The sequence below is a fragment of the Parasteatoda tepidariorum genome, chromosome 3 (genome assembly GCF_982258835.1).
Source record: "Parasteatoda tepidariorum strain Cologne lab strain chromosome 3, Ptep-v5.0, whole genome shotgun sequence".
NCBI lineage: Eukaryota > Metazoa > Arthropoda > Arachnida > Araneae > Theridiidae > Parasteatoda > Parasteatoda tepidariorum.
Window position 1 is genome coordinate 90,246,411 of NC_141757.1, and position 26,362 is coordinate 90,272,772.

The 26,362-nt window shown below is 28.2% G+C and overlaps 1 protein-coding gene across 1 annotated transcript in view; it reads right to left on the reverse strand.

The window, feature by feature from the left end:
- The window catches only part of LOC110282173 (neural cell adhesion molecule 2), a 90,872-nt gene that overhangs the window by 11,026 nt on the left and 53,484 nt on the right, over positions 1-26,362 (reverse strand). Inside the window, exons 2-8 of the mRNA XM_021145022.4 lie at positions 20,961-21,296; positions 17,449-17,559; positions 13,679-13,882; positions 8,591-8,890; positions 4,865-5,140; positions 1,608-1,901; positions 1-299 (exon numbers count right to left, since the gene is read on the reverse strand). The exon at positions 1-299 is cut by the window's left edge and continues 1 nt beyond it. Of these exons, the coding sequence (XP_021000681.3) occupies positions 1-299; positions 1,608-1,901; positions 4,865-5,140; positions 8,591-8,890; positions 13,679-13,882; positions 17,449-17,559; positions 20,961-21,296 (1,820 nt within the window). The remainder of the gene's footprint in view (positions 300-1,607; positions 1,902-4,864; positions 5,141-8,590; positions 8,891-13,678; positions 13,883-17,448; positions 17,560-20,960; positions 21,297-26,362) is intronic.

Sequence of the window (26,362 nt, forward strand, 5' to 3'; positions counted from 1 at the left end):
TTCATTTGTTGAAAGGTATTCTAGAGTACTTGAGCGAACTGTAACAGGTTTGCTCCTGCCTTTGCTGTTTACGGAATAAACTACAAAAATAAAAGATTCCTTGGCGGGTAAGGAACACACATTAAAGTTCGGTGAGCTTCGGGATGTGAGATTCGCAATGAACTTATTAGAGTTTATGTTCATTACTTCCAATTGAAATACTTGTTGTAATCCACCATCTTCACCCCTATCACAGTCAACAACAATGCAATCTGATGTTCTGTTTGTCACCAGGCAGTTTCTTGGCTCATCTGGCACACCTGTGATTAAAATTAAATATATGGGGTTTACTGATGAAAATGTAAACGTGAAGTAAAGTTATATAAAAAAACATTCTTTCAACAGATGCTTCAGAGCTAAGGGTTAAATGAAGGACAAAACGCAAAAATTTCTAAACTAACAACATAATTGTGACAATGTGGTCAGCATTGTGCAGAAACCGCATTTACTTCAAAGACGAGTTGACACACATCGATCTGAAGCTGAGTAGGCTTCAAGCCATAATGTCGAAGTCTAGATCCTAAGAATGCGGTTTACCACGGAGCCAAGACGTGTAGGACTACCGTTAATTAAAATTTCATGAGTTGTTAAATACAGATCTTTCTTTATGAAAAATAAATGATGTGAGTCAAAGAGAGCTGTTCCATGACTACATATAAAAACGAATGATATTGAGAATTTTAAGCGGATAATTTTAACAACATTCACTTTATAGTCCTATAATATTTTTGTACAAATTTCTTATAAATAAAAACATTATTTTTTTTAGTATTACAATATTTTATTTAGTCAGTAACTAAAAGGTTTTTGTAATAATATGATTTAAATCCGTAAATAAAAAGTTTTAATGAATATTTCAGAAAGACAAACCAATTTACAGTTTCAATTGTAAATATTTAGATATAATTAATATTTTTTCATCCTCAAACGTTACGAATGTTAGTTTTTGCTTTTTAGAAAATCATTTATAAGGTTTTTAAAGTCAAAATTGGGCACTAACACTTTTCGTAAAACCTTTTCGTTTTTCTTCAAAAATGCCGAAAAATGGGCAATTTTTAAGTAAAACATAAATTATTTTCAATTTTTTTTTAAAAAAAAAATATTAAAATAAACTTTTTTTTTAGAAAAAATATAAATAAATCAATGTTTAAAATATTTTATTTTGAAAAATAAATAATCCAGTCACGACATGCAAACCTGGTACCTTCGAGGGTATTACAGCTGGTACAATCCAACAGATTAGATTCGTCACAAAAAAAAAAGAATTTCTTGATTGAAAAGTAATGATTTTTAGAAAAATAATATAATTAATAAAAGGAAAACAATATATCATAACATAAAATTACGACCTGAATCAATTATACACCGTCAAGGTAAATGCTATTCCGTAGATTTTAGTGAGATGAGAACGAAACGATTTGTGGTCGATAGAATGATGTTCACATTAAGAAAACTTTCTGTACAGAAAAGCTTATCTCACTAAATTTTTCTTCGGAATATCTTTTTTTATTTAAAAGAAGGATAAACTAGAATAAGTTAGAGAATTACAATACCATGTTCTATTTTACCTGCAGGTATAATGCGAAAAGAGCAGGGCTCTTTCTGAGGCCCTACATTGTTGGAAGCCCAGCATTGTAGTACACCGTAGTCCTCAGGAGCTCTTGGAGACACAGTTGCAATGCTTTTAGTGCCGTTACTTGTATAAAAAGCAGCTGGTAAAGGTGAACTTTTATCGGGATTGCTGAGAATCCAAGAAAAGTTAACTTTAGTTGGATTTGCATCTACAGCGCATGTAACACTAACTGATTCTGTTCTTCCAACACCGTAGACACTACTTCTTACAGATTCACAACGAGGTGCATCTAATAAAAAAATAGAATTTCTTATTAAAATTCCAATTATGAAACCTTTAGATTGTTAAATTTAGGGCTCAGAAAGAAATTCAAAGCTTTACACATAGACAATATATATTGATACATTTATAAGACCTTAATACTTGCGAAAAAATAACTTAAAAAATACATGATGAATCATCACTACAAATAGGTTGATTTATTTTGATGAAGGACTGAAGATATAATAAAATATTTTTTTCCAGCATAATATTTCTTAACGATACCCGATCACTCCTCAAAAAATACTTTTCAAACAAGTATGCAATTGAAGAGAATATTCCGATAAATTAAATATTTATAATTAAACAGTTTTCTACAAGCATTTCTTTGAAATGTTCTATAGACTGTTTTTTTTAATAAACTGCTGTTTGTAGAAAATGCAACACCATGAAGGAATCATCAGAATCAAATGAAATTCGCAGCAAATGTCAATTATAGGATATTATGCAAATTAATAAAGTTTCAGAGCCATCGCGCGTGCGTGGCGCACGCAGCGCCCTCTGAATTGATGCTGAAAGCGTATAAATAAAGTGCTGTAGCGGGACGTTGAAAATAGTCTATGATTATTTGTTAGTGGCAAACGTTTAGTGAGACCTGAGTATGCCTCCACGACGGAAGAATAAGAAATTCAAGCAACTTACGGAGTTTGAACGAGGGAGGATAATCGGCCTTCGAGAAGGAGGATTTTCCTATCGCGCAATAGCAGCTCGTATGCAGCGGAACAGTTCCACAGTGATGCGAGTTTGGAAGCAGTGGACCGACGAGCACCGAACAACTCGAAAAACAGGCACTGGACGACAGAAGGTGACGTCAGAGCGCGATGATCAACACCTGCTCCGCATGGCGGTGAATGATCGCACAGCTTCCTCCAGGCAGCTGGCAGCACATTGGTCTACTGCTACAGGTGTACAATTGTCGGCTTCGTCAATTCGTCGTCGTCTGCTGCGCCGTGGATTGCGTGCAAGGGTGCCATTATACAGGATTCCCCTCACGGCGGATCATCGACGGCTGCGTCGGCAGTGGGCTCTTGAGCACAGAGACTGGCGAGCTGATTGGCACCAAGTTGTCTTTTCAGATGAATCACGCTTCAATTTGTGGACCCATGATGGCCGTGTTCGTGTTAGACGTTATGCCGGTCAACGCTGCCTTCCTGAGTGTATTATTGAACGACATAGTGGTCGAACACCCGGAGTTATGGTCTGGGGTGCGATTTCGTATCATGGACGATCCAATTTGATACGAATTGAGGGTAATCTCAATAGCAACAGATACGTCCGAGAAGTGCTACAGCCCGAAGTCGTTCCTTTCCTTCAAGGCATCCCTGGAGCTATCTTTCAGCAGGATAATGCACGCCCACATGTTGCGCGGACTGTTAGAGACTTCTGTTCAGCACAACGCATGCAACTTCTTCCTTGGCCTGCTTATTCGCCGGATATGTCGCCTATTGAGCACGTGTGGGATATGGTTGGTCGGCGTCTCACTCGTGATCCGCGTCCTGCAGTTTCCAAAGACGAACTTTGGTTGCGCATACAAGCGATATGGAATTCTCTTCCTCAAGCAGATATTCAACATCTGTTTGACTCCATGCCACGTCGTATAGCAGCTCTTATTGCAGCGCGTGGTGGCTGCACCAAATACTGATTTCGGACGCTTAATTTGTTTCTTTTGTTTTGAAAATTTCATCATTTATTTGTATCAGTACAAGTCGTTTCTGCATTAAATTTCATTTGATTCTGATGATTCTTTCATGGTGTTGCATTTTCTACAAACAGCAGTTTATAAATTGCTCTTTTTTGGTATATTGCTACTTCTTTGATTAAACATAAATAACTACTTAACCACGTTTGTAGGCATTTACCAATTATAAATTAAAAAGTAATAATCTACATAATCTATAAATAATTGTAAAATATTTCGTATTTTAATAATTTCATTGATATAGGAACCAAAATAAAAAAAGGATATTAGCATTAACTATTTCCCTTAAACTAAACGTAATATATATTTCAAGAATTAGAAGTCCACAAATTGAAAAAAATATTAGCACTAATCTTTTTAAAAATCAGTATTTCTTTTACTAGGTTTTTTTTCTATCTGAAAAACTCTTTGTAAAACTTTTATTTTTACTTTCAAGCACTTTATTTTTAAAGTTAGTCTCAGAAGATGAAAAATATCGCAGGAAGTATAACTCTTTTAAAAAGTAGCTAAATAAATCAACAAAAATAAAGCGCAATGCAACATCTTCTATACTTCATGAAAGAGTTTCAGTAAAGCTAAATTTAATCCCCCTTTCATATATCAACGGGAAATTCATTTCCAAATATACACTTTAAAAATAGATTTTAATATCCAGTAGTTTTATTCTTTTTTAGATGAATCTAAGTAAAAATTAAATTATAGAAGTTAACTTCAAGCTAAAATTTTTTTGTTAACAATATATAATTTATTAATTAATTACATATCACAACTACTTATATTTAAAAAAAATATAGTATATAAACAACGAAATATTTTATTTCCATTCTTTTGTATTAGATGAATCTATCAAATAATGTACTTTTTTGATAGCTTAGTCGAACTGCAAAATCCTTTATCGAACAAAAAAGAAAGATTTTTATATACTATAGATTTTATCGAAAATATTTTTATTAAAATGGCACTAATATAGTTTATTTAAATGCTGCCTTCTATCCTTGATGATATGGTATTTAACCAAGCCGATAACGAATTCAGCTGCAGCGCCATTTCTAATTGATAATAGCTTGTAGCGTATTATTATATATTCAGTAATATATTACGTGTTCCAACTCTTAACTATAAATTTTAATGTTGAATTTGACTAATAGTTCCCATACCATCAGCTAGAACACACTCTTAATATAACAGTTTTAGAGCTTTTTGTAAAGTTTTTATAAATTGTATATACTTACAAAAGATATCAAGATGAATCGGTTCACTCATTGATCTTCCTTCGCTATTTGTACCCGCACATTGATATACTCCTTTGTTCTCTGGCCCGACTGACGGAATTTGAAAAATCCTATTTGAAAAATTCGCTTTTGCTGGAGGCCCTAATGATCGCCCATCAATTAACCATTCAAGTTCTGTTATAGGTGGGTGTGCTTGCACATCACATGTCATGGCTACGGAATCTTTTTCAGTTACTGGTAATGGAACATTTATTTTCACAGTCAATTGGGGTAGATCTGAGGAAAGAAATTGATTAAGCATTTCTTTCACGAAATAAAGAATTTGCTTTAGTGTTTAGTATATCAATAATACTGTTTGGTAATTACAAATGAGTGTATAATATTGTATAGTATTAATATTCTATCATGCCTATATTTTTTTATTGAAATCGGTAAAGCAGAACAGGCATATTTTGAAGGTTACAGATTTAGAATGCTTATCCACAATTGTAATGAGCTTTTTCTTTCAAAAAATACCCGAATTGAATTATTTTAATTAAAGCATAAATTGGATACGTGTCAAATGGATCCATATTCTGGTATAGATTTACTTATGGCACTGTGTTAGAATGTTGGACGCTTAACAGGAATCTTAACTATATACTAGGAGGTTTCGCCCCTGCTCGCCAGCGCTCGCCGACCCCCGGAACTGCTTTCGCAGTTCATTTCGGATTGCTTCGCAATCCGATGCTCGCTTTTCTCGCTCATTGGATGCGTTCTTAACGTCTAGCTTTTGTATACTTTTTTGAACACTGAAGTTCCGAAAACTCTTCACTGTAGAAGACTCTAAACCTGTGCATTTCAATATTAATTTGAAATTGCAAACAGTTCGCATATTTTTCTTAATCACACTATTCTAAATTTCAGTTGTTGAGAAAAGTAACTGTTGGAAGTTCTGTTTTAAAGTATTTCCCACCGGAGGGCTAAAACCATGTGTTGTAAAACAATATGAAATAGTACTGAACGCCGGATGTAAAGCATTGGCTTCCATAAAGATAATTATGTGAGAATTATTTTGATAATTCGGTGAGAATTCAACCGATTAGACATATGATGCTCACTACGTGCTCTTGCGCGCCGAAGCCTATAATTAAAACGTATTAGCGTTTTATATAATGTAGATTAGCCAGATGATGAAGATAGATTGCTGGTTCGTTTAGCATAAGATGTGGAACAGTAATATTCCAATTGTAGGGAAATCAAAGTTTATAACTTTTCTAAAGGTGAATTGAATTCTTCTTTTCAAGTCACATGAAGTAAAAATATGTTTCGTAGATAGATGGAATAAGCAACTCAGTGAATGGGAACCGCTTGTCCTTTAAAAATTTATATTATCTTAAAATTGTAATTTTGGGTAAATGACAGCGTTAGCATATTAGTTATTAAATGCGAATCTTGTAAAATAGTTGTGAAAACTTCTATACTTTTGTTTTAATCTTTTTAAGATTCAGAAAATATGTCTTAATTAACTAAGTAAAAAAGCAGGTCTTACCAGAGAACGAACACAAAATATTTCAGTAAATGAACAGTTAATTTTAATCTTGGAAAGTTTTAAGGCAAAAATGTACGTATAAGTCATACAAATACCTAAAAACAAATTTTTTTAATTGAATTATAACATATAACTGTAAATATTTTCGAAAGTTTTAAATTTTTTCTCAGTTATGAAATGGAAAATAAAATTGATTTGAATTGGAAATTTGAAAAAAAAAAATGTTTCTTTTCTTTTTGTAAGTTGTTAATCGAGTCTGAGTTATGAATGATAATCCTTGGGTCATCCGTTGATGTTTTTCCCTTTTTGCTTTACTACTTTCCTGTTTACTCTATCCGCTTAGTTCTTAAAACCTTTTTTTTTACTTTTTTTAAAAATACTTTTTCGATTTCCTCGTATACTTCATTTTTTTAACTCTCTTTCAGTTCTTTCAATTTTTTTTCTGAAATTAATGCAAAATGATTTTCCCCCTTTTTCTTCCGATTTGGACCTCTCTATTTTTCTCCAATATCTGATCAATGCAGATGGTCATTCAAATTTCTTTTTGTTTTCCCCTTAAATTTCCATATTTCTTTATTTGAAAACACGCAAGTGAAAAGGGTTCCGAAGTTTGAGGAAAAATTCCTATCTCGTTGACCTATATCTAGTTACTCTTCAACTGTACTTATTATTTTCTAACTTTGAATATTTATACAATCATTTGTTTCTTCAAATAATAATGCAGCAATCAAAATCAATAAAGATAAATCCATTATCAATGTTAATTGCAACTTCAGTGCAAAAATTTTATTTAACCGATAGTTTTTTTTTAATCCTTTATGATACATACTTCTGCCATATTGAAAAAAAACGCTGTTTCCTGGTTGTTTGAAATGTTAGACTCTTCAGTCAATGTTGTGTTAAAAATTTGCAACATATCCGAAAGGATTTCACTTGTATTGTAAATGTCTGACAAGTTTATGGATCGTTACTCTTTGACTGGGAGTATACTTTTTGTTCATGACCTTCATAGCTCATAAACATTTCTTCTTCAGTAGATGATAACACTAGTAACAGCCCCATACATTTGCTTTGTTTGTTATCCCTGGTATATTTGGTGGCAGTGCTACTTTTGGAATTTTGAACAGGCTTATTCGCAAATGAGATTGCTGGTGACAGCTTCAGTGTATAAGAACTTAAATGTGATTTAACTGTTTTTTTTTCTGTTTTTAATGCATACTTCTTTCATATTAAAATAAACAGGTATTTTTATAGTTAATATTTTAGAAACATCAGACAATGTTGTGTTTAAAAGGTTCATTATGTCAGGAAGGATTTCAGTCTCAAGTGTCTGAAGAAATTCTAAATTCTTACTCTTTAACTCGGTGTATACTTTTTGTTTCTGAGCTTCTTTTGCTCATTAACATTTTTTCTTCTGTAAATAACAGTGATAGTAATAGTCCCATACACCTACCTCCATTAGATATCATTCATAATTGTGTTGACAGAGTTGCTTTCGGAATATAGAACTGACTGCCTTGTTCCAACTGAGTTGTTTTAACCTCACAGGCTCTAAAGCATTATCAAGGACAAATGCTCGCATTATACTTTTGTCAAAGAAGCAAGGAGCTGTAATGAAGGCCAGAAAAAGCCATGTGACCAGATGCAATGCAGTGCTTGATGCCAATTAATTCAAAGATAAACTTTTAAAATCTTACTTTTTAAAACAAAATATACATTTTTGAAATGTTATTCATTGGGGTGTATTCTATTAGTAGTTGATCTACCCTACATTTTTACAAATTGCTTTTTCAATAAAATACCAATATATTTTAACGAATTGAATGTAGGGTTTAGTGACACAAGGTACAAAAAAGGCATGCTGTGTCAAATACATGCTTTAAAAACAATTAATTTTGCAAATGCCACAAGTGGGACAAAAGAAAAAATTGCTCTCATGCTTAATACTTGTGCTCGTAATGCATGCTCAAAATGTCTTTCTATTTCTGCAGTTTGGATACTAGCGAACTAAGTTTGCCAGATTTTATTTTAAGTCATTCAATGTACCTCGAAGTTCATTTTTTTTTCTGATATCAGAGTTCATGGTTGAATAATGTACGATGGTGAGAAATTACATAGATATATATGAATAAAATCAGTAAATTATTTTCAAGCTTTATTTTAAGAAAAATATTAATATATTTATGAATACTTACAGTGCACATTTATGAGCCACGTGTCTTCTATCACACTATCAGTAAGCTGTGGGTTGTCTCCTCGGCAGGAGAGATTTCTGTGATTGTCTTGAATAGTAGGTCTTAAATTTAAGCTACTGATTGTCAAGTTATCTTCTTCAGCTGTGCTTTCTGTCACAGTTGTAGTCAGTTTTTCACCGTCAAGCCACCAAGATATTTGAGCAGGTGGACGAGCACCTCTGGCAACACAAACTATATCCGTGTCTTTCCCAGCTGATAATGGTTGGTAAGGACTTGTAATTCGAACATCTGTTGGTCTTACTAAAGAAATTAAAAACAATATTTTATTAATTTTTTATCTATATATATGAATAAATTTAAAACTGATAAGTTAAAATTTAAGAACCATTTCCTAAAGATAGAAAAGATATTGAATTAGATTGAATAGGCAAATCAATAGCACGAGAACTAGCATTGGACGTATTGATTAAAAGCATAAGTGATATTGCAAGCTGTAACTTTTCTTTAAAGAAATTCTGTAGCAAAATTACTAATTGAAATGGAAAATTTATTAGTTTGTATCTTCCGAATGCAAGTAGAAAAATATGGCTATATCGTGCGATATTAAAATATTTGGTACCCTTTTTTTAAAGTACCCAGCGTCTTTAACAAGGATAATTAAAAACGCCTGAGGTATTGCCTGCTTGAAGACTTTATCTTCACGAAATGAAATAGTAGTCGAGATGTCTTCCGCTCATCAAAAATAGACGCCTATTTCAAGACTTTCATTTTCAAGAAGATTTCTTCAAAAATTACTTTTAAACATTTGAAATTCAGTGAAAAACCTTTTTAACGTTTGAAAATCAGTGAAAAACTACTTTTAAAATTTTTTATTGTTGCTAAAAATAATTGCAATCTGAACTAAATATCTAAAATACTTTAATAAATGATACTGTGGGGTAAATATATATGGGCTAAAACAGTAATTGAACTTTAAAATATATACTGTCAGAAATATTGAGCAGTGAAGTAAAAAAAGAAAAATAATAAAGCAGAACAAAAATAACAAAAATAAATTAAACATAAAATCGATTAATTACTTATTTGGTTGTATTTTACATTTTCCTCATAAGATCATAATAAGCATACACAGTTTTAAAATTTGATTGATATTTTAAACCTAATTTATATTAATAGTCCTACTTACAACAATTTATTCTTGCTAATACAAATAAGCTGACCGAATATTTCAGTAATAGTAGCGAAAAATACATAAGGAAAAAAATACAAACCGAAAGTGACATCCTCGTGCTATGCTTTAAAATTACTTTTATTTAAATCATCATAGCTTAAGTACTATGAATTAAAAAACAGAAAATTCTTACTGCATTTTAAAGCTAAAAAACGACAAACCTACGATCTTGCAGAGCTGAAATGCGAGAAATTAAATTAAAAATCACGTAAACAAGTAAGACCAAATCTAATGTTCCCAAATAAAATTTAAATAAAATGAAATGAAATGGAATATAGGAATTAAATTGAGGAGTACTGAAATTTTACATTATAATCTAATATATGTAATTCTCTTACGTGGCTCCCAAATTTTGGCTGTATTTCTTTTCCGCCGGTGGCAACGTTTGCTTTGCTTTGTTTACGTTTTGAAAACACAAAAGCATTCTGCCTTTTAATGATGTGTTTCTGATCTAATATATATAATTCTCTTACGTGGCTTCCAAATTTTTGCTGAAGTACTTTGCACAACTAAATAAGATTCTTTTCAGAACACTTAACTATTTACTTTATTTTTTTCATTTATAGAGAAAACAGTCGGCAAAGAATTCTGTTAGGTTAAAAAACATCTCGCTAAAAAATAACGAATTCCAAAAGAAATAAAAATAAACAAATTAAAAAATAAAAATGCTGTTGCCAGCCATAGAAATTTTTGAAAGTTAACTTAGCAACATAAATTAAAATGACATAGCGCAATTAGATCAAAATTATGATACCTGAGCGCTTGACGTAAATAATCCTTCAATTCTATAAGTGTTGTATCGCGCCCTTTGCCCAAATTAACAATTGTGTTTTTAAAGAAATTCTATAAAAAGTTTTAAATAAACAACCTACTTCTACAACTGTTTCTCGAAGAACTTGGCTCATTGATTAAAAATATTGTTTTAATTTTACAGTACTAACTTTACTTCTACTTTCATTATTGCAATGACCCTCTTTCATTACATTTTACAACTTTATGCAAAATTTGAGGACTTTAAGTTGTTTTGTGGTTGAATACTGACATTTAGAAATGTGTACATAAGAAAAATAATATTTAGAGGTTAAGAGTTGCCTCAGAAAAATTTGAATTGTTGACATTGAATTTAACAATGGAAACAATCGTTTTTGTGAAAAATTGAATTCTATTGTTGACATCAAAACTAAAAATATTGTGTTTCAACTTAACAATACTACCTTAATTTATACTTTAGAATTGCCTCGGAGAAATTTGAATTATTAGCAATGACTTAAACAAAAAGTTTTATTTTAACTGACAAATGCTATATTATAATTTTAACTTTTTCTATGACTATACTCATTTTCTTACTCTTTTCTTTGTATTTCATACATTTTATATTTTTGTGATAAAATAAAAAGCTTATAGTTGTTCTACTTCTGAACACTGATGAAAACACAAAATGATGGGTTTCATCAACAATCAAAAATATATACATTTATTTTACAAATTCCATATTAATAGGGTGGCGCCCTTCAGAGACTTAAAAATACAAAATTATCTTCATCAAAGCCGATGCTTTACATCCGGCGATTAGTGGCAGACTACTATTTCATATTGTTTTACAACACATGGCTTTAGCCCTCTGGTGGGAAAGACTTTAGAACAAAACTTACAACAGTTACTTTTCTCAACAACTGAAATTTAGAATAGTGTGATTAAGCAAAATATGTGAACTGTTTGCAATTTCCAAATTAATATTGTAATGTACAGGTTTAGAATTTTCTACAGTGAAAAGTTTTCGGAACTTCAGTATTAAAAAAAGTGAACAAAAGCTAGACGTTAAGAACGTATCCAATGAGCGAGCAAAGCGAGCATTGGATTGCGTAGCAATCCGAAATGAACCGCGAAAGCAGTTCCGGGGTTGGCGAGCGCTAGCGAGCAGGGGGCGAAGCCTCCTAGTTTTATCTATTATTTCCAAAATAGAATATCTATGTATAATTTATTTGAAGTCTTGAAATAAAATTGTCTAAAACTCTTTTGTAATTAACATAACACAGTAAAATAAAGATTGTATTTTTTCTGACTCAAATAATCCATTTTACTTATCAGCCAAGAAAAACGTAAGTGCAAAAATTCTTTTCGGAGATATATTTTTTGTGTTGTTTGATTTATATTAAGAAATAAAATAGTAAAAAAAAGTTTACATTCCTCCAAGTCTTATGTTTTTGTAACCATTTTTTTCCATCTTTTTTTTCTAAGAAAACAAGAGCATGCCGATAAAAAAATATGCAAGATACAGTTTGATGCAAAAACTGGACTAAAAAATTTAATCAATCTTTTTTAAAATTTCTTCGTAATATTCATTTATTCTTCAGTATATTTCTATGTAAGAAATTACTGCTAGTATTTTTTTAAAATCATACACTGAAAATATTTTTTTTTAGAAGAGGTTTCTAAAATGCATCATCATTGAGTTGAACTTAAAAGAATTAACGTTTTTAAATAATTTTAAAATATATATTCTGAATGCATATACATCCTGTCTACTATTAAAATGCCATCAAATGGAATGTTTTTTATAATATTTTTTTCATACCTTAAGCAATAAAAGGCGTCAATTACATTATTATAATTTTAAAGTTTTAGGAAAGATTTCAGTATTGAATAGTGTTAAATAGTCTAAATTCGAAATGGGAAGCGACTGCAAAATATAACTACTGTATTTAATTTACTTTATACAATCCCGTATTTGTGCCTCTGAAATACCGATTTTCAAATTTATATTACTATTATTTTGCCATTTTTTTAAAATTATCTCCTACGAGCTTACATATTTAAATATTTGAGCGTGCAATATTGGCTACCACGCATTAAAGGTGCATGGCATTAAAGCATAAAAATGAAATTAAAAAAAAACAGCACCTAGCTTAATTAAAAAATGTAGCAAAACTGAAAACATAAAATAACTAATGACTACATTAAACATAAAGAGAAGAGGATTAATGACAGATATGATTTTTAATCAATTTTTAGATTTATTGACCGATTAGAACTGATTTTATCGGTCAATAAACTCTTAGTACATATTTTTTGTACTTATTTAAGACTCAACTAACAGTATTAATTATTCATTATCGCCAAAAATTATGTGCCAAATTTAAGTGGAAGAATCCCAGTCATTAATGTTTATTATTCACTAAACTGAGCGACTTAAAATTTTAACGCTTCTAAAATTTATCAATATTTTATTTTTAAACAAGATTATATTTTAAATTATTATATAATCTAATACACTGACAATGGCATTGATTTAATTAATATTTAATACCCTATGGCTGCAAAAATTAGTGATCATTTTATGCCCGTTTAAAATTGGTATTTCTCCTTTCCTAACAATTAAAAATTTCTCATTTTTCTCCACATGAACCAGTAAAAAGAATGTTTACGGATTATAACCGGTTTTGGTTTCCGATTTTCCTTATATTTAGTCCTCTAAAATAATATTTTCTTACTCTTTCTGACTTCAAAGCGTAATTATTTTACAATGTGTACGATCATCTTTTAACTGCTAAGTTTGATCTTAATTCTGATTATAAATTTTTTAATTTCTGTTTTTAATAAAACACTCTTAAACTTCACGTTTTACCAAAAATGGTTTTGATTCATTAAATAAAGATATTGTGGAGTGTTTTTTAAGCTATTTCGGTTGGTAATTTTTATGAGAAATGGGTAATTCGTAATCAGAGTGAATCAAATTAAAAATGTATTTTTTATTGAACAAACAAATATAATTTATTCCATTTCCTATTTCGAATTGTCTTAAATATACACTATCATAATGATAAATCAATAAAAAGTTTAAACACTTTTATACTTACAGTTCATATCTAAGCTAACAGTGCTAGTGACTGGTGATGTTAAGTTGTTGTTGTACACTTCACATGTTAGATTTGTCAACAAATCTTTTCGGTGAAGATTTGGTAGTTGGACTTCATTTCTTGCAAATCCTTGAGGAGTTAGAAAAAATGTGTCATCGATAAGCTCATTACCTTTAAGCCACCTTACTGATGGTGAAGGCTCACCTGAAAATGAAATTATTATAAAAATTTAAAGGTCAATTTGGAATTTTAGTTCATAAAAATATGGCTTTCAGCCACTTTACTGGTGGTGAATGATCACCTGGAAATGCAGTATTATTAAAATTTAAGCATTAGAATTTTATTTTATAAGAATATGCATTTCAACTACCCTATTCTATTTCTAGGTGAACGATTACCTTAAAAATTTAAAATTGCATTTGGGATTTTATAAAAATATAAATATAAGGGAGTAAGACCAGAAGAAGCAAGAGCTTGTTATGAATCTTGGTGTTTTTTGCAATGCAACTGGTACAGGAAAAATGATTTTTTTAAGTAAACTTAATTTTGAGATACTGTCTTGCATGATTTGGAAATTATAAAATAATTGGAAATACTAATTTTATGCTTAGAAGGAAGAAGTTTAGGTAATAAATAAATTTTATGAAGGATATATTTTCTGTTATATCCAAATAATGTTTAAAGTAGAGATATCACATCTTTATTTGTGATAAACAAATATTTTTTATCGTTATTATAATGTCTTTGAAAACCCAAACTAACAAATAGTTAAATAATTATAAATTAAAATAGGCTTGGTATTCAGGAGGTTAATTTTTTTAAGCTTCACAAAATGTTTAAAAAAAACTAATGGATTTCTTATCACTGCTAATATTTGTGTGATGTGAAGTGAATTGTTACAGAGCATGGAAATAAAAACTGGAGTAATAGAATAAAATAAAGTAGCAAAATTATACACATACAGCATTAAAAGTATGATAATTTACACAATAAATAAAGTAATATATACACTTTTTTGAAATTTGTGATATTTATATATTCATGAGTATTTCGAAATTTAATTAATACTTAATTTTTGACGGCATATTTTCACAAGTAACTTATTTTCCAACAAATCTTTGTCGTTTATGCGAAATTTTGCTCTTGAAATTCAAAATTTGTCCAAAGGAGAATTTTTTTATTAAAATGAAAATAATCTGTATAGAATATGCATAAGCCAAATATATCATTATAGAGAAAAACTCTAGCTCAAAATAAAGCCTTTTTTATTTCCAAAATCAGATTTTTATCAGAAATTCAAATGAATTTCCTTACTATTTCAATTCTTACAAAGAGATTTTCTATTCAAGAATAACTGCAATGGAATCTCAAAAGACAAATTATTCTCAGGCGTAACAGCTGATGGAATAATTGTACACAGTTGGGAACTGAAATATTACGCCATTACGCACAGAAGTATAATTAGAAGTTTGATGGTAAGTTTTAGATTTGAAATAAATCAAGTGTTATTCTGAATCCCAGAAATATTTTTCACCATTTTGATTTAAATTGGATTACTCCAGAATAAATGTTCTAGTTAAATTAGTTTATTAAAGCTGAACATTACATTTTATCAGCTAATGCAGATACAATAATTTTTAATGCGATAGTAAAATCAAGTAATTTGAAATATTCAAAGTGTAATAAATCTTACTCAAATATAAATTAAAATGATCTATCTATCTATCTATATCTATATCTATATCTATATCTATATCTATATATATATATATATATATATATATATATATATATATATATATATATATATATATATATATATATATATATATATATATATATATATATATATATATATATATATATATATATATATATATATATATATATATATATATATATATATATATATAATACAGAAATTATAAATACTTTTGTATTAATAAAAGCATTTCATAAAATATCTTTGGTAAAGGATAAGGGTAGAAATTCTATTTTGGGACTTCAAGGCTTAAAACATGCCAATGAGTAATAATTAGATTTATATTTCAAAAGAGAAGTTATTTTAAGATGTATCACTTCCATATAAGGAAAGATTAAATGATTTTCTATGAGGAATAAATAATTTTGATGAGGCGTAAGAATGCACAGAAAAGACAATATGACTGGCCGCCTCACAACTTTTAATCATCCTATAAAATAGAGGAGCAATGTTTTTGCGTGGCTTTTTGGTGTATAATGTTTACCAACTAAACTCCGTCGGATAAAAAATATCGGTGTGGCTCCACCGTTATTTAATATATATATATATATATATATATATATATATATATATATATATATATATATATATATATATATATATATATATATATATATATATATATATATATAATTTCCTGAAAAGAACAGAAAATGATTATCATCGACTTCTAAAAATTAATTTCATTTTAATTGAGGACCTGTCTCGTTTAAACATTCCTAAACTTAATGCTACATAGTTTTTTATCTTAATTTTAGTAAAGAAAGAATTTAACTTTGTGCAAAAATTTTCGCATTTAATTTTAAAATATCCTTACATTTAATATTAATTAAATCAAAGTTACATTTTAAGCATAAAAATAGATTCTCAAACAAATGAATAAAAGCTGGAAGCAGAAATATCACAATTTATTAATTTTAATCCAGCAATTAAATTAATAAAATTCTTTAAATTGAGAGCGGATTATTAATTTATCTTTAAAGTTTAAAACGTGATGTTTTATTTTTAGAAAACTTATGTTATAAAGCATCATAAAATATTCATTAAAAATCTTTTTTTGTAGTAACTTTAGGCAACATTTGAGACGTATTAAATGGAGTATTAATTTTCTCGAATATATGGTAAACGTTTGGAAAAGTAGAGAATGATTTAAGTTTGAGGTCAATTCATTATTTAATTTATTTCTTTGAGATTATTTTATTTTTAAATGTTATAAGAGGCCTTCGCAACATAATTTTATAATTTGTCTTCAATTAATTAAATCATTCATTTGTAAGAACATAAGAATTTTTATGAATTGCATATTTGTGTAGTTACTGGTAAACAGTTATTTATCCCCATTTCCGATCTTAGTAAATTTGAAGTCGTAAATAAATTTTAAGTAATAAAAAAAATTAAAATTAAAATTAAATTAAATAAGAAAGATATAATGAATAAAATAAAATGAATTGAAAAATAAATTTATCCAAAAAATTTAAATTACATGTATCAGCATATTTTGATGTTTTTCATTCTTAGTTCTTTATAGAGTATAATCACTGTCTGTATCAACTGGTAAAAACAAAACTATATCAACTGGTCATCAACTACTGGTTCATTGCAACTATGAGTAACAATAAATCTGCGTTAACGCATAGCACTTAAAAAATGCTTTATTTGTATGCGTGCATTTGACTTGCAGCAAAACACAGAAGTTGGATGAAACTTAATCAGAAAAAAAAACTATTTTCTAACAAACGCTTTTTACATACATAATCATACCTTGAAGAAATTAGCACATTTACTAATCATATGTTAAAAAATTTTATATGCTAACGTATTTTGAAAACTACCAGTTCGGCAAACTATTATTAAGCTGTCTTCACGCATAATATTCTGTGTTGCCCTCAAAATATTGAATTCAAAATAAAGTAAAAATATTATGTATAAACCAGCACATTGATGAATATTTTTTTAACACAATGTCTATGCATGACAGAAGTATAAAAAGTGAGTATATCGTATTCACCTCCCTCTCCCTCACAGATTAAGGAAACAGGTTGATCCTCATTGTAAGGCCCGATTATCCCATGCAAATGCTGTCCAAATTCATCCATTATAATTGCTTCACTTGGAGGAACTAAAAGAACAAATGAACATACATGTGATAAAGTAATACTGTTTAGGAGGAAATTAATGGTTAATAATATTTTCCTTATTTAATAATTTTACTTTTCATGAAATTATAAAAAAATTTTGAATTTTTTTCTTTTTTTAACATTTTTGTGTTATATAGTATTTACATTTTATGTTAGACATAAGTGTTTTTTTAATTCTCTTTAAAATTTTTATATGATAATATTAGTTTTGAATGTAGTTGTTTCGCAATGCAAAGTTATTACAACTTTATTTACTTTGTAGAGAAGAATTTAATCAGTCTGTTTTCTTCTGGTCTGTTTTTGAAATATGGAGTTGAACACAACATGGCCATTTTTTTATGTTTCCCAAATTTAATTCAAATCTATCTCCCAGATCTTTGATATTTCACGTAAGGAAAACCTTCTCAAATTTGGTAATTTTTCAAATTAAGAGTCCAAACTTTCTGTCCTTCTTATTTTAAATTATACTCACACAATTATTAATAAACCTAGTGTAAGGTTTAGGTTAATTAAATTATTGAAAAAAAAGTTATAGACATCACTTTTTAATTGAAAAGCAATACATCCAAGTACAGAATAATTTTCGAATTCCTTTAGGCGAAAATTATTTTAAGAATTGTCCGACATAAAATGTTCTTACATTTTGCTTTAAAAAAAAAAAAAAGATTTTTTTTTCTCAGAATACTTTGACGTCTATAAAGAAACAAAATGCTGAAATTTATTATCAAAAAAATTCCAAAATGTGGTGAAAGAAAAAAAAACAATTATTAGAAACTGAAAACTGTAACTGTGTCGAAGAAGGTATGATTTTCAAAGAATAGTCATTAATCAAACCTCTTCCTCAATTTGTCCCCATGCGCCAATAAAAGTCGATGCGTCTTTACGAGGAAAAGAAATTTTGATAGAAAAGTATATTACACATAGAGTGTTCATTATATAATTAAAGATCGCTGTGTGAAAAATGAGTTTTATAGTTTAAGACAATATTTTTATTTAATTATCGCCTGACCTGTATATTCAAAAATCGTAAAATTTGCTACATACAATTTATGTAATGCATTTCCTTTAAAAAAAGAGCTCTTACTACAAATTTATCTTAGAACATACAAATTAGATTAAGAAACATTATTTTTAAGTCTTATGCTCTAAAACGTTCAAAGAATCATCTTCGCAAACTTGATACTTCGGAACCATGATATTTAATTGTGCTATAGAAACAACTTACACTCAAAATCTAATGACTTTAGAAATTAAACCCTGTAACTATATTATCTTTAGTTAGTTCAGAAAATTCCATGATGAAATATGGTTTTTCATGACTTCGAAGTACTGGGAAAAGGGTTTATCGTCAATTAGAATGTGCAAGTACGGTGATGGTAGCAAAAATATTCTTTGGAGTATTATTAAAATTATTATATAAATTAGTAGCTATTGATTAGAAAGTGTTTAATTGGTAAGAGTATTATAGGCAAAGTAAGTTAAGGATACATATTTTTGCGATTATTTAAAAGATTTTAAACGGATAGAAACTACTTCAGGCTAAAAAGGACCATGCTATTAAAAATATGCAGTTTAAGTTTGGTATATACTTTTAAAATTTACTCGATAATCCAAATAATCAATATAATCTGTAAGATGGAATTAAATATAGTAATAATAAGACACTAAATTTTATTGAATGAAATGTTTAATTAAATCAGATCTCTACTTCAAACCCTTAAATTCGAAAAAAAACTGCAAAATATATTTCAAAAATGTATGAAATCAGATAAATGAAGACACAATGAGATTTATATTCAGTTGAGATTAAGTAAGTAATTATGATTATTCCTTTTTTCTCTTATGGAACATTGTAACAGCGTTTAGCTCAAAAAGAACTTATTATATTCAAAATGTTATCGAAATATTAAAAAAAATTTATAATTTTCAAATTATGATATTTGAGTCAGTGTAAAACTAGCACATCCTGTGTTATGCGGTAACGATTATTTGCTGTTTTTTTATTATTTTGAGTAAAAGTAAAATTTATAAATATTCGTTAACACAATATAAAACACATTTATTTTGTTATTCGAAAAGGTACCAAATGTCTAAATTCAAGAAAAAATAGAGATATGTACATATTTTGTGCTTAAATTAAAAAAGAGGTAACTTCTGAAAACCCTTATCACGACTTTTCAAAATGTATAAGAAGTCTTAGAAATATATTTAGAATAAAAAATTTTCAAAGAAAAGTGCTGGAAGTGAAAATCTTCTTCCACCAAAATTAAAATTCTGAATGCGTCAACTTTAGTGACTTTCTGTAGAAAATACATATGCACAGTATGAATCTTTTAATTTTTGGAGCATGGCTGAATGGTTAGAAATCTATAAGTTATGACAGATTGATTTTTCATCACTCTTATCAATTTTTGTCAACAGAATATAATCATAGATTATTTTTATAGAATTGTACATTCTGGCGCTTGTTAATGCTAATTTGACACTCGTGCTGTACCTACTTAAAGTACCCAACCGCTGAAGGTTCTCAATAATATTTATTATTTCTCGTGGCTGTATTTTTGAATCCGTTTTTTTTTTAAATCTTCTCTTTACTTTCACCATTAGTATTGATATTTTTCATACAGTTGTATTGATATTCTACCTACTAAACTATAGAATCTACGGAATGCATGAGGTTAAAAAATTTACACAGTAACCGCTGATTTACATGAAAGAAAATTAGATTTGCGGAGAATGAGATCATTTTAGCAATTTACATTTGTTCAAATCATGGTTACCACTATATTTTAATCTGAAAAACGTGTGGTTACCTTCTGTGCGCACATACTGCATTCTAACCAACCTGCCAATATATCACAATGCAATAAGATACACCGATATTACCTGATTAAAAACTTCATTCATTTAAAAAATATATAAATTTAAATTAACTGTCAACATGTTTCAAGTGACGTGTAAGTCAAGTGACTCACGTCTGGCAAGTCGTGAAAATGGACTCCTATTTTTGAGCGCGTGAAACGCGTCAACTGTTATTTCCTATTTATATATTTCTGAAGTAAATGAGGTTTTTAATCAGGTAATATCTTACCGCTTCAGTTCCTTAGGATTATTAATTCAATAATAGACAAGTGCTTGTATTTTTCATGCCTAATAGAAGTTTTCTATAGGTGCAAAATTTGAACTTCGTTCTATTAAAAAAATCAGCAAGTAATAAATCAAGAAGAAAAAATTTTAAAAAAAATAATATATATATATATATATATATATATATATAGTTCATTATAAATAAGTCAAAAAATATTATTAGATTTGGAAGTAGAGCCCTTTCAGTATAATACATTTTAAGAATAGTATTCTTTTATTCTATGATAAAACTCACCTATCACAAATAGCATCAATTCCATAGTCTCCGTCCTTGCTCTTCTGTATTCTACTCTACACCGATAAACTCCTTCGTCTTCCTTCTGTATTCCATCAATTCTGAGGAAGGCGGGAACAGCTGACGAATTGAAATACGCCCTGGTTTCCATGTGGACAGCTGGAAAATGGGTGGCGGTTGGGAGAGGAAGATCCCTGGCGTCAACACTGTATAGAGGACTTCCTGATTCATCTCTGTGCCAAAGTACCAAAGAAACTTCGTCTTCCGTTGAGCTGACATTCAAGTCACATGGGAGTTCGGCTTTTTCTCCAGCTACGAAATAGTATGTGGGCAATCCTGGAATAAAATTTATAAATGTACAAAATGTTTGCAATAAAGCTAACACTTTTTTTCTTTAAATCGTTTTTACATTTTGGTTGAGAATTTATAGATAGTACAGCTTTACTTTCAAATATATCTCAAGTACTGGTTGAATTGAATGTGGAGTTTGATGACAAAGGAAAGAAAGTGAAAAATACTAAAAATTCTTTTTCTATGTAAAATTGAGTTAAAAAGATACGTACAGAGTTCTTACTTAATTTCTGGGGAAAAGAAATATCCTTGTTACTTTTGAAACAATTGTAAACAAAAAGGAAATAATAATAATACACTAACAACGGAATATATCAGTTAAAGAAAACACGAGAGTAATATTGGGATAAAAAACGGAAATAAAATCTTTAAAAATAAAAAAAATTAAAAGGCATATGAGGAATTTTTTTGCATCGTATCTCTTCCAAATCGTACCATCTGTAATTTGTAAGGAAAGTTACAGTAAAAAACGAAATCGTGGATAAATTACGAAGGAATGATAAAGAAGTTTGCGAATAAATTAAGATTACTTAAGCTCAGCAGTTTTACAAATTTTCAGGAGTTTCCTAAAACGCATATAGTTTTTTGTCATAAATTATACCTATACGGTTTAGAAGAAACGCATTATTTCCACCTGTTGAACATGTCATTATTATTTATTAAATATTTTTAAACTGAAATATACCCAAGCTATTGTAAAGTGGGAGAAATTTATTTCGGGTCTCACTTTCACCCAATACCAAATTTATTATCTCGTGAGAGTGGCTCATAATTAGGGGCTGCAGCAATTTGAATACTCTGCATTAACTGCAATGTTGATAAAATTATTTCGCTATTCTAAGACGCCAATCTTTAATCTAACTTTTTGGCAGCAGAAAATATCCATCTAGATGTGAATTTATGGGATAGGAACAAAGCTATTTCAATAAATTCAACGAGATTTAATGTCATTATGATGATATTTAGATTTATTATTTACAGAAAAAGAGAACTTTTAAAGAGCATCCAAGTAGTGAGCCTTCTGATTAGTTAATCAAACTGTCTAATAATTATTAGTAATGTAATTTGTTGTTCCACTATGAGCTACATTGATTAACTCTACATTTAATGCTACATAAAACGCTACATTTCTAAAACTGAAGAAGAGGTAAATTGGTCATAGATTTAGTAGCACGTAAGATCGCGTTCGATTTATATTTTACAGGTTCGATTTATTTTCTTAGTACTTACTGCACAAGTAATGTTACCAAAAATAATTTATGTAGCTAAATGTCTTTATGAATGTAATTGTTAGTGATTTGAGCCTAATGAAACTTTAAATGTCAAAAAATATTTAGACAGCCTTCCTCAGTGCATAAACAATCTTGCAAAAACTTTATTATTCTTACATACCGTATGGTAATATAGTATTAGAATTATGATGTATCTGTATCTTTGAAAGACTTCAAATTAAATTCTTGAGTTTAAGTAATTCCAAGCATTTTCAAGATTTTCAAATCGGAGACTTAATTATTAGCCTCTTAACATTGAAGAAATAAATATTGAGCTTAAAAATTTAAATTAAATTCACGTTAAAAGGAGGCATCATAAGCCGAAATTCAAATATTATTCTAAATAATTTCTTTAAAAAATATTTTCAATGAAACTTAAAGTTACGGTATCACAATAATGCGGTATCAAAAATTAATGGGTCATCAATCAAAAACTACTATTTTAAATATATATTCCTGGAATTTTAATTTTTCTAAGTTTCAATTTTATTTTTCCAGGCATTTAACATAAAATTCAGTCCCCGAGTTTTTAAGTTAATTTTAAATTTCTTAAATTTTTCTTCTTTTTCTTCACGCAAATAACTCTGCACGTATAAGATTTTAACCCAGTTATAATTGATTATATTTAAAATATCAGCGACGCAGAGAAAAGCAAACATAATAAAATGATGAGTTTCATCCAACAAGCCTGATATTAATAAATTATAACTGCTGTATAATATAATTGTACTGTAATATAATTATAATATAATTATACTTTATTATAATTATAATATAATTATACTATAATGCTATAATAATATACAAAGTGATGGTTGAAAGCAAACAAATTACAAGCATTACGTTTCGGAAGAGTTTTCCCAACAAATAAAAACAATTTCATCCAAATGTGTTCTAATTGATAACGAGTAATTTAATTATAGAAAAGTTATATAATTATGATATATTCGGTGTTTATTTTTAATTTTTGAGAAAGCTCTTGTTACTACAATCTTTATGTATATATGTATATTTAGTTTCCTGTATAGCTACATACAAAGATCCAGCAATAATTTTACTTTTTTAATTTTTACACTTCACTGAATACGTTTCATAAAGAAGGCGTAAAAATTTTTTAAAACTATAGCACATTTATATTACATACACATTTACATTTTGAAAGAAATACTCCTTAACTATTTATTTTATCATTTACATTTCATAAAATTATTAATAGTCTTGATGTTTCCAAATATTTCATGTGAATTCGCTTATTTTGAAAATGCAAAAGATTACAGTGAAATACAAAATCAATAGATTCTTTTTAAAATTTTTGTTTTTATTATAACATTAAGCTTTTACAAAATGCCTTTTTTCATTTAATTAGAATAAAAAATAGTAGAAGATGCAAGGCAATAGTACAAGATTTTTTTAAGGTATAGTTTATTTGATGACAATTGTCAAAGATCTTTATTTATAGAAATACACATTATCAAAGAAATAATTTTAATCTAGATGAATTTAACGTAGATGAAATTTCAAAAGTTTAAATTACATCGTATAAGAAAACTCGTGATTTTCTCGAAAAGCTTTTTCCGTGTTTGATTACAGAAAAATAGAGATGTTATTTACTTCGATGTATCTTTTTAAAGTTAAAGCCGAAGCCTTTTTGGTACATGTAAAATCGTTGAAAAGGATGTGTACGTTTCATTTATTTTTTAAAAGACTTTTCGCACAAACTCGAAAATAACTGAGTAAGTAAAGGGGAGCGAACATTGTTTTTGACTAAATTCATCTGCTTTTTTGATGTCGTTATATTAAAAAAAAACATTTCGAGCATCAAAAGAATATACATATATATATATATATATATATATATATATATATATATATATATATATATATATAATTGTACATTCTGCTCAATCCACTTATTTAATTAGTTGAAGTTTGATTTATGTAGCCGATACTCAAAAAATCAATAAAAAAGTTATTGTATGCCATATTTCTTAATGCTACATCTTAGTATATACCTTTGTATTTCTAAATAATTCCATTTTTTATATGCATAATGTGTACAATGTGAACAAAATAAATTTAGTGTTTTCATTTTATGAAATTATCAGCTGTTTGTGTAGATCTTATTATTTTAAGAGTGCTTTTCTATTGAATTTGCGTTTACATTACATTTTTATTGTTTGATTGAGTAATTTTTGTGCTTGCTGAAATTCTCATAATTAAACTTATTTTTTAAAAATGGATGATGCAAATTGCATAGATCTTAATGTTATAAGCAATTCTATCAAAATATTATAAAGAAATATTAGATTAAAAAAATTAAACTTTAAATAAACATAAATGCTTCAGAGATTTGATTAATCAATAATTATTTTACAAAAATTTATTGTTTAATAAATGCATAAAACACACAAAAAAAGATAAATTTAACATTACTTTATTAAAAACTTATCAGAAATTGATAACTCAACGTATAAAATCATTTCAAAATATTTTGTCAAAAACATTTAATGATTTTATTAATAAATGAAAAATAAAAAAAGTATTACCAATTCGGTGTCTATTCTAGGAATTGTAAAAATTATTTAATTAAATAAATCAGAAGATAATAAAACTTATAAAATAATAAAATTATAAAATAATAAAAAATTGTATCGGAAATTTATAGGCGACTTTTTAATAAAACAGATATAAATCTCTTTAATGACGGCAAAAAAGTAATTCTATGCCCTTGACAAATATTTATTTTGATCGAATATTTCACATAAACTCTTTTTAGGTATGTTTTTTTTTTATTCTGTAAACTAAAGTAGTATCAAGAGCTCAATTGATACTCTAACATTTTGAATTAAAATATATTCAAAAATAATTTAATAATAAAAAAGTATAATAGACCAATTTTTGTCCTAATTTTTTTTCATGGATTGCAACTAATATGCTTTGTATTTACGTTAGAAGTAAAATAATGTAATTGATAACTGCTTTTTTTTGAAAAATGTTATTTTTTAGAGACATGAATATTATATTTTAAAAAAGACTTGAATATTAAAAAAAAAATCAGAATTAAAAAAGTTTGATATACTGGTTTTGCTGTGTAAAAAAAATCTCATTCAAACTGTACATCGTATTTTATTCTTATATTTTTCATTTATAAAAACAAATTTAATAGAATTTTCTTTAAAACAGAAGCTTATCTCTTGTTAAACTTGAAAGCTTTTGTCAAGCATCGAATCAAAGCTGAAACTTTCAATTTCTAAAACTTCAATCTTTGTATCGGAAATCAACTACTTCAAAAGTTCATGAGAAACCAATAACAGATAAACTACTGAAAGTTCTTTTTGATCGATTTCCTTGACTTGTTTTCCGGCATCTGCGAATGGAAAGGTTGTATTTTCAGATTGCCGCAAGAATATTTGAAGTTCATATTCGTATATGATCTAAGAATTAATGTTTCCGTTTGTAGTATATTTACACATTAATTTGAATTATAAGGTAAGCAAATTTTATTAAAATATAACGCAATGTATAAATTTGAATATTTATTAAGTCTATTATTTTTCGTTTTCTTTAGTATTATTGGTATAATTCTTTATCACAAGGCAAAACTTTCCTTTCGCGGTAAAAAAAAAGCTGCGTGGATTTGGTGTTACCGTTATAATAATCACTTCTCAATCATGTATAAAATTCCTATGCAATTAAAAACACAAGTAACATAACTACATTTCTTTCTATTTTTTGTTGTTATCATTAATTTACCTTGATTTTAAGTTTTTAGGGTAAGCA